General features: G+C 41.6%; 1 protein-coding gene across 1 annotated transcript in view; it reads left to right on the forward strand.

Annotated features, from left to right (window-relative positions):
• Positions 1-9275, forward strand: part of LOC119416327 (plakophilin-3) — a 20982-nt gene that overhangs the window by 5632 nt on the left and 6075 nt on the right. The window contains exons 2-5 of the mRNA XM_037683555.1: positions 2352-2443; positions 2852-3621; positions 4240-4363; positions 7074-7278. Coding sequence (XP_037539483.1) covers positions 2352-2443; positions 2852-3621; positions 4240-4363; positions 7074-7278 — 1191 coding nt within the window. The remainder of the gene's footprint in view (positions 1-2351; positions 2444-2851; positions 3622-4239; positions 4364-7073; positions 7279-9275) is intronic.

Below are 9275 nucleotides of genomic sequence, written 5' to 3' on the forward strand. Positions count from 1 at the left end.
TGTGTGTGTGTGTGTGTGTACAGTATATATAATGTATGAGGTGCTGTTATTGTATGACAACCCAGTGACAAGGATGCCTACAGCGCCAGCACAACGTTATGATGTCGTGCACGCCTACCTGATCTGATCAAGGCGGGTGAGGATGAAGTGAAAATGTCAGTGATGTGGAAGTTTTTTAAAGTGTCAGAAACTGATAGCAGAACTGCTATTTGCAATGACTGCTCAGTGTCAGTGATGCGAGGAGCGAAACGAAGTCCTACATCACTTTGAACCTAATTAACCATCTCAAGGAGGGTTAGAGAGAGTAAATGTTATGAATAAATTTAACTTTAAACATAATCCAAGTTGAAGTGTTACATAATTTTCTGCTCCTTTTTGACATCTGCATTTGGTAGCAGCCAAAGTGACAAAGCCCATGTAGAATAATGTAGTATTTTAATTCCACAGCAGAGAAAGCTATGTAGTCTCTGTAAGTAGGTCCAGGGGGGAAAATATCGGTATTGGTATCAATTACCAACTAAATAAGTTTTAACATATTGGCATATCGGCCAAAAATCAATATCATGCATCCCTATTTTTATTAAAGATCATTGGCTGCTGTTTTAACCTGGCGTATAACTGTTTGTAGACATTTATGCTCCTCACAGGGTGAACCTCATACAAAGTGTATTTTTTCCTCCTTCACACCATTTTTATAATTTGTTTTGGTGCTATGGTTTAGAATCAGAATAAGCTTTATTATCATTGCACCGAGATACAACGAGAACATGTACATGCAGTCGTCTGGAAGATGGACGTAGTGCACGAAGCTGCTGCTGTAAGCGCGGCCTCTCTTATCCTTTTTCAGAATAATAATCTTAGATAGGAAAAGGGGGAGAAACATGAGGGTAGATAGTGGTATTACAAAAAAAAGATCTTTCACATCTTGTCTATCAGGACACAGTTTGAGACATCAAAAAATAGCGATAGATGAAGCTTTTGTCCTTGGTTACCCATGACCCAGGAGAAATTTGATAGTCGGCCCATTCCGAGGCCGTCGGGGAGTCAGATTCAGATAAGCTTTGATTGTTGATTTTCTTCAGGCAGACAGATTACTGTTTTCTTCAGCCTTGAGTCCATCTGGGCGTTCTGGTTCCAAAATGCCTAATTGAGGGATTCCATTCCACTGATCCATGCTATGAGTCTCCCTCAATATCGAACCCACCACACTGACGAGTCCCAGAAGCCGCAGGTGGCCTGTGATTCTCATAAACCGCCTCCACCGTACGGTTTAGCTCATAAACCAGTTGATTTAGAGTTCCCACAGCACGGACCAAACCTTCACACAGACTCGGAAGCTTTTCCGTGGCCGAAACTGCTGCCGACGTCTTCTTCAAAAGTCGATAAAACAGAGCCCCCCCCCCCCCGATGCCAAAAAGCAGAGTCCCTGCTATCATAATTCCAAATATGTAAACGTCTTCAACATCCTCCTGAGACAGGACTGAGAGACACATCAACTGCCACACTCCCCACGGGTCCATGACGTACCCCACAGCGTGAGTCTCAGCTGGACATGCAGGTTCTCCAGGACCTTGTTGCTTTGATGAAAAAATCTTATCAATAAGAGTTGAATGTCCAGGATACCAGATCCATAATCTTAATTTATGTTCGGGAAATGTGAACCAGGCGCTTCAGACACACAGAGAGCAGAGCAGGAGGAATGAAAAACGGGGGAGGAAAGACAGAAGCTGCCACCTCGATCAGAGCCAGGGAGGAAAAGAAAGTAGTAAAAAAAAATGTTAGTAGCTGAGAACCAAATTTACATGAAATAAGAATGAATTACAGACGTTATTTATGGCTTCGGATGTACATTGTGTACTACGTTGTACACCATAAATGGCTGGAAGAAAAGTTGCTCAATTCTTTTGGCACCTCATCCGGAGTCGTTCGATGGAATATAATTAACTTTGGGTTTCGTCTCAGACATATTCTGCATTCTGGCCCAGATATCGATGTTGTTCTTCTTCAGTCTGTAACATTTTGTTTCCCGCCTGTCGGGTCACTTAGTCTGGAATGAAAGTGAAGCGTTCACACTGACTGTGCACCGACAGCAACATGTGAGAGTTTTTGTGTGTTCTCAAAGCGATCAGTAACCAGAGACCTGACGACAGGTCAGGTCCAGCTCCACTGCAACAGGACACCTGCCGTTCAGACGCACCTCTTTCATTCAATTCATCGCTGTTAAACGTTTGAAGAGTGACTAATGTACAGTTTATACAGCTCACGTTGTTTAGATTTTCTGTTTATGCAGATATTAAAATGTTTTAATGAAATAAATATATATAAGAAATGTTTTGTTTCTTATGTTCCAGACTACGGCGGTTCATCCACAATGAAATACAGCACCTACAGCCCAAATTTCAGCTCCAAATCGTCCTATATGTACACAGGCTCCAAAACAGTGGTGAGTAATGCAGTATTATCTAATTTATTATTTATATATTGTGGAATTTGATTCCTCTGTTTTATTTCAATGCATGCTTGAGAAAAATAAATAAATCACCATCTCCAGCTTGTGTCAAGCAGGACACGGCATGTGTGATATCTGACAGTCAGCTGTGAGTTTTCATGTCCACCCTGGACATTCCCATGTTTCAGTGGTGCCACAGAAAAACACGGACTATGTCCTGGAGATTTGAGCACACGTTACATTTTAGACCTCTGAGCTTCAGCCATGACTCACTTGTCACTTGAAAACTTTTTTGTGCAGTGAAATGACTCACAGCCATTTCCTCTTTGCACACTGGATCATATTGTGTAACTCTAACTGTGCACGATTAATTGTGTCTGTTATGCCCGTCTCTATCTTCAGGGTCCTCGCATGTCTCAGAGGCAAGACTTCAGCTGCCGCTCTGCAGCCCCAGACCTGGTCCACTTTCAGAGGATGAGTGTAGGGGGAGGTGGAGGGGGAGGCGGCGGCGGCGGAGGTTATTACCAAGAAGAAGTACGTACGGGCGGCTACCAAGGGAGTGTGAGACAGCAGAACAGAAGGGACAATGACTCCATGTCCATGCATTCGATGCGAAACGCGCCTCCGGTTTCGTCCTGGGGGTTTGATAACAGCGATGCAGGCAGCCTGGTCTCCGATCGGGACGCCACCTTCGCTCGTCAGTACTCTCAGAGCGCAGTGAATGGCTTCGGTGGACAAGTGAGGCAAGGAGGAGGCACCATGATGGCCCAGCAGAACATGATCCGATCTCAGAGCGGCACTCTCACTCGCAGCAGCGGGATGATCGGAGGAGGTGGAGGAGGTGGAGGAACTGAAGTATTCCAACAGCAGCAGTCGTTTAAAGGCCCGGCCTTCCGCACAATCAGCAGGATCACAAACCGGAACCGGTCCAGCGTTGGCTCCATGTCAGGGAACCAGATGACCTCAAGCGCCAGCAACATGGGTGGCGGAGGAGACAGAATGGACGGGGGGTTCGTGATGTCGACATTGAGCGGTTCTCAGGGGAACCTCATGATGCCTCGTCAAGGAACCATGACCCGCAGCATGTCAATCAAAAGCATGCAGAGTGTCGGCAGGGGCATGGACATCTTCGGTGGGCAGATGGACATGGGCAGCATGGGCAACCTGAGCGGGTGAGGAGTTACTCTGCTCAACCTTTTACTGCAAGAAATGACCGAATATAAGTGTTTAACCCAGTGTGCACCCATCATAAAGATAAAACAAAAAAACTTTTCAAACATACAAATAAAACAAGACATTGGAGCAACAAGTCCTCTCACGATGATGGTCAGTGCTGTAAACCCTCAGCAGAAACACCAAATGTGTTGCTGTAAATATTCCACCACAGCCCAGATGTTTTAGAACATTGTCTAGTCCTTGTAGAAAGACAGACAGACGTTACTTGAGCCTGTCAGTGTGACAGAACCCTGCTCGTTCTGATGATTCGGTCTTTGTGCATTTTCCTGTGTGTTGGCGACTCCAAAGCAGCAGGACTGGTTTAGGTTCAGGGTGTGGCAGTTCAGTTTAGGGCGTCACATTTCACACATCCCATAATGAGCGGTTAGGCGTGTGGATTTGCAAAGCACTGAAAAAAAAAAATTTCATTGTTGATTTTTGGACTAAATCTTTAGTGTTTAAGTGCCGTGGCTGCTGCTGTCCACAGACACATTTTGTATGAAATCTGAACAGCATGGCTGGTCTGATGATTAGATGTTCGAGATTCAATGTTTTGAATTTGTTCATCTTGACAGGATCAATAACATGAATATGGCAGAAGCAGTGCAATACCTGAGAGGGGACGACCCTAATTTGCAGGTCCTGGGGGCCGCCTACATTCAGCATCAGTGCTACAATGAAAGCACGGCCAAAGAGGAGGTACGTTAAACAGATTCAACTTGTGGTTTGAATTCCTCGCTCCGCTCTGCATTCCTTTACAGAGCGGCTCAGCCATGGAAAATGTTTTTCTTCAAGGGTTGACAACGATTGATTGATGTCTCACCATTTGTGGGAACACTAAAGACACCATAGACTGTAAATTGGTAGCTTCACCGTGTTATATAGTTCATCACCCTGTTTGTGTTAAACCGTCTGGAGTTTTCGCCTCCTTCAGCTCCTGGACGGTCATGTTTGTTAGTGAAGTAGACTGAGCAAATAGAAATTTTGTTTTTAAGTTAAGCTCTTTCTAAAACGACTCCCAAACAGCACGGAAACACATAAAAGAGCAGAACTTTGGCTTTTTAAACTCACACCAGCCGTGCAGTATTCCTTAAAGGATCGCATATCACCCATCACCTTTCATGCCACAATTTTCACAGAGATCATCCTTTTGTGCTGAAAAATGGCTGTTCTAGCCACTTTGCTATGTTTGCTATGCTTTGTTATAGCCAGTCATCAAGCACTCTCCATCCAGCTCACTCTCTTGTCAGACACAAAAAATGTTCGTATAACTTGAGACACAGTAGAGAGCATCATCAGCCAAAGTACAAGTTTTTAAAAGTTTTTCCCTGCCACTGTCAGACTGATGGCAAAACAAACTACTGATCAGGTGCAATAATAACCCCACACCTAACTCCACTTGTCATGTGACAATAGGAAGGTGTAGAGAGCACTTTACTCTTTTTTTATATTTACATGTATTTAGTGTTTCACTGTTTCGACTATCAACCAACCTTTATTTATACAGGTAAATCCCATTGAGCCTCGAGGACTCATTTACAAGAGAGACCTGATTTCAACAAAGAAAGATGACAACAATGGACAACAGCAACAACAATAAATAATTATAAAAAAGCATACTACAGTTTTTTTTTTTTTTTTTTTTTTTTTAACAAATAGGATGGCTAAAAGGAAAAAGGTAACAAAACAAAAAAACTGCTAGATTCCAAGACAAATGTAGAAAACTAAAAACAGGAACATGTCTGCATTGGACCCTGCCAGGAGTCCAACAGATTCTTAAAGACACTTAGAGAGGTCAAGGTCGGGAGCTTCAAATCTTTTTGTAAGATATTCCAGGAAACAGGAGCGGAGTAGGAGACTATGACTGAGAGTTCTGCACAACAATTCCTGTGTGCCTGGATTGTTGGTCTGTGCACAAATGGCAAATACAAAACTTCGTACCTTTGATCAAATGTTGAAAATAACATTACATGCATTGGCGTCAGAAGCATTTGTAAAGTGGGGGGGGGGATCCTCCCCGAGAAAATTTTGAATAAATAGATGCCATTTCCTGCATTCTGGTGTATTTTAACGTGTGGTTAGACATCTACATTTACCTACATAAGTAAACACTTGATTCAATAACTATGAGAGCATGGTATAATGCTGTCTCCCCCCGTTACCCCCCAGTTGACAACTTCCGGCACCAACGTAATGCTAAGCTAGTGCCACACAATACAGACGCGCTAACTAAGATGCTTCAGATGTACCGCTTCACTTCTCTCCACATCCTAAGCCCCCCCCCCCACAACAACTGCCCACATTAAAGTGGCGCTAAGCTAGCATGCAACACAAAGGTATCTCCCCCTCCTCCCCCTGCCCCATCAAGTGACCTCGGGAAACAGCATGTTTTGGAGTTGTAGGTAACCAGGAAAACCCGGAGTGGACTTTTAGTGGTTTGAGTATTCTGTTAATCAAGTGAAATGGATTCGTTCATAAAGAAATAGAAAAGGTGGTGGGTGAACTAATCGTGATCAATAACCCTGGTCAACTCCAAAACTTAATTTCAGTCCCAGGCCTCCCTTGCAAAAGAGATCTGTGGTCTCAATGGGATTTGCCCGATTAAATAAAGTTTAATAAATAATCATTTGTGAATGTGCATCCAGTTAAAATCCATTAAATGTTCAATGGTTTACTGGATATTTTGCTAATAGACAAACCAGTACAAAGACACGCAAAGGCAAATAAATGACTGCCTGCCTGTAATGGTGGCAGACAATAATCAGTTCTCATCATTAATTTAACATGAGTCTGACCTGACTGAACAGCAGAGATTAATACTGACGTGAGAAACACTCCTACAATAGTTTAGTCATTTTTGTATTTTTATGTGTCATTTTGTAAATGTGTCATTTAATGTATTTCAACAAGTCTCTCTTTGTGAGCTGATTTAATTAACTATCAGTAAAAGGAATAAAAAGAAACGTTTTGGAGGATGGAAACACTTTTAATTTTGTTCTGAATCAGAAAGGAGTCATAGCACTCAGCTCGGTTTATTTCAGCTTTTACTTTTAGCACCTTTCAAGATATTAACGTATTTTAAAGCATCTTATAAGACAAAACCAAGCCTCAAAATACAGGCAAATTAATCTAATGTAAAATATAAGAATAAACTTGTTTTAAAATATATAATTACAGTGTTAATGAAAGGGTAATAAGATAAATAAAAGCAAATAATTGTTCTAATTTATGCTTGAATTGAGTAGCAACCTTTCAGAAATATTGAATAGTCAATATTTAAACTAAACATAATTTCATTTTGTTTTCTTGTAAACGAAAACGTTATTTCTCATGTGTGAATTTAGCATCTTCTTGTGTTTTAAATAAAGAATAACTTCCCTCTCTGCTGCTATTTAAATTTATTTTTAAGGTGCGCTACCTTGAAGGCATCGTTCCACTGGTGGACCTGTTCAATAGCGACAACCAGGAAGTGCGGCGTTATGCCACTGGTGCCACACGCAACCTCATCTTTGAGAATAAGGAAAACAAAATGGCCCTGATCGAAAATAACGGTATTGCAGAGCTGGTCAAGGCGCTCAACCAGTCGGATGAGGAACTTCAGAAGAACATCACAGGTAGAAAAATGCTGATCTTGGTAGTTTAAACTGTAAAAGCATTTTCGGCGTAAGAGTAGCAATAATCTTTATATATATATATATATATATATATATATATAAAGATTTGCAGTCATACCAAAAGTGAATGGACTCAACAACAAAATGAGGCACTCAAGTTTCACTGCTGTAAAAAAAAAAAGACTAAACTGGTTATCTAGGCAAGGTGACCTTCAGAGTGTCCTTGAAATTCTTACAGTAGCCTTTGAAAATGATCTTACTCAGACAAAAAGGAGAACACTGAAGTGTGTGCGTGCAGTGAGAGTAGGAGGTGGAGCTGCTGTCATTTCCACAGTGTTCATGTGTGAGCATAAGGGCGTGTAGATGAGCTGTCTGGGCCTGTTGACAGGATTACCACTGCTCCTTTTCCCCCTTTATCTGTTTCACCTTCATTTGTTTCTGTCAAATGAGCCCTGACCTCAAAAAGAAGATCTGGCAAGGTGATAAATTGACAGCGTCCATCTGTAAATTTGAATCTGATCACTTAAGAAACACTGGATCCTGTCCATCTCAACCGATTTGTTCAGATCTCCTGTTAGTCATTGTTCAAGTTGGCTGATGGGATTAATATGAATCTCTGTCTGACTTCTACATATAAAGCAGCAAATTAAAAGAGGTGTGCAGGTTCTTTGAGTGGCATGCTGTGGTGTTGATAGTAGTAATCAGTATCTTACCTGCAGTAGAAATCCCTCAAAGCTTCATCAGATGGGAATAACAGGAAGATGTTTTCAATGGGGAGATGATGTCCAGTCCTGGTCCACGAGAGCCACTATCCTGCATGTTTTACAAGTTTTTTTTGGCTCCAACACACCTGATTATTTAATTACCTCTTCAAGTTTTGCAGAAGCCTGCTAATCACTTATTTGTTTAAATCAGGTGTATTGGAGGAGAGAAACATCTAAAACGTGCAGGATAGTGACCCTTCAGGACCAGGATTGGACACCCCTGATCTAATGGTCAATGTCTTAAAACAACTCCATTCTCAAAAACATCAAAGCAGTTAAATCAGATGTGTCGTCTTTTTTGCATTAGATGTTTTTATGTAGATGTTTATGTTGAACTATAGGCTCCATTACCAGTAATGGTCCCTGTGAATTTTATGTTGCAAAATGGAACTTGCTAGATGTAACCAGATGATGTAACTATCTGAGATAAGAATGTATGAACGTATGAATGAATGAATACAGTCTGTTTCGCAACGTGAGCTTCAAATAAACCACTGGTGGTAAGGGGCTGCAGAAGACTTGTCCACAACCCTAGGCTTGTTTGTAAATAATCAAATGCCAAAAAGCCAGTGGTGTACAGGTTCATAAACCAAGTTTGCATCATCTACTAAAAGCTTTTTGAGATTGGAGCTATTTTAAAATGGCAGAAATCCACTTTAGTCATGGCCACACTTAGACTAGCAGTTAGGCTGTCTTCCCTGAGAGAACATCTGCCTGATCTTCTATGTGTCAAACTCAAGGCCCGGGGGCCAAATGTGGCCCTCATTGACATCTTATTTGGCCCCCGAGATGATATGTGAAACGTAAAATACTTTTAACTCTTGAATTGTTTCAGTAATCTTTGATTATGATGTCCATAGCACAACAGAGAACATCAAATGAGACCAATCAAACTCTTGCTGAGGAACCTGTGACCAAGAAAAGATGTTGGGTATCTGATTTAGTTAATGTAGATCCTGAAATTGGCCCTTAGTTTGAAAAAGGTTTTAATTATGGCCCCTTTTGTACGTGAGTTTGACACCCCTGTTCTAAACTGATAAAGGTTTGAGCAATTAAATTGCAGATAAATTGTGAGAGATTCACGTCCTAGAAGAGACTGTGAGTGCTGCAAAGGATGGAGGGTAACCTTGTGGGAATTGTGTGTGCAATGTGTCTGACTGTTTACGATGTTTCTGACAGTTTACGGTGTTTCTGACAGTTTACAATGTTTCTGGCAGTTTACGATGTTTCTGA

This window comes from Nematolebias whitei, chromosome 10 (assembly GCF_014905685.2).
Source record: "Nematolebias whitei isolate Nwh7 chromosome 10, NemWhi1, whole genome shotgun sequence".
NCBI classification, from domain to species: Eukaryota; Metazoa; Chordata; class Actinopteri; order Cyprinodontiformes; family Rivulidae; genus Nematolebias; species Nematolebias whitei.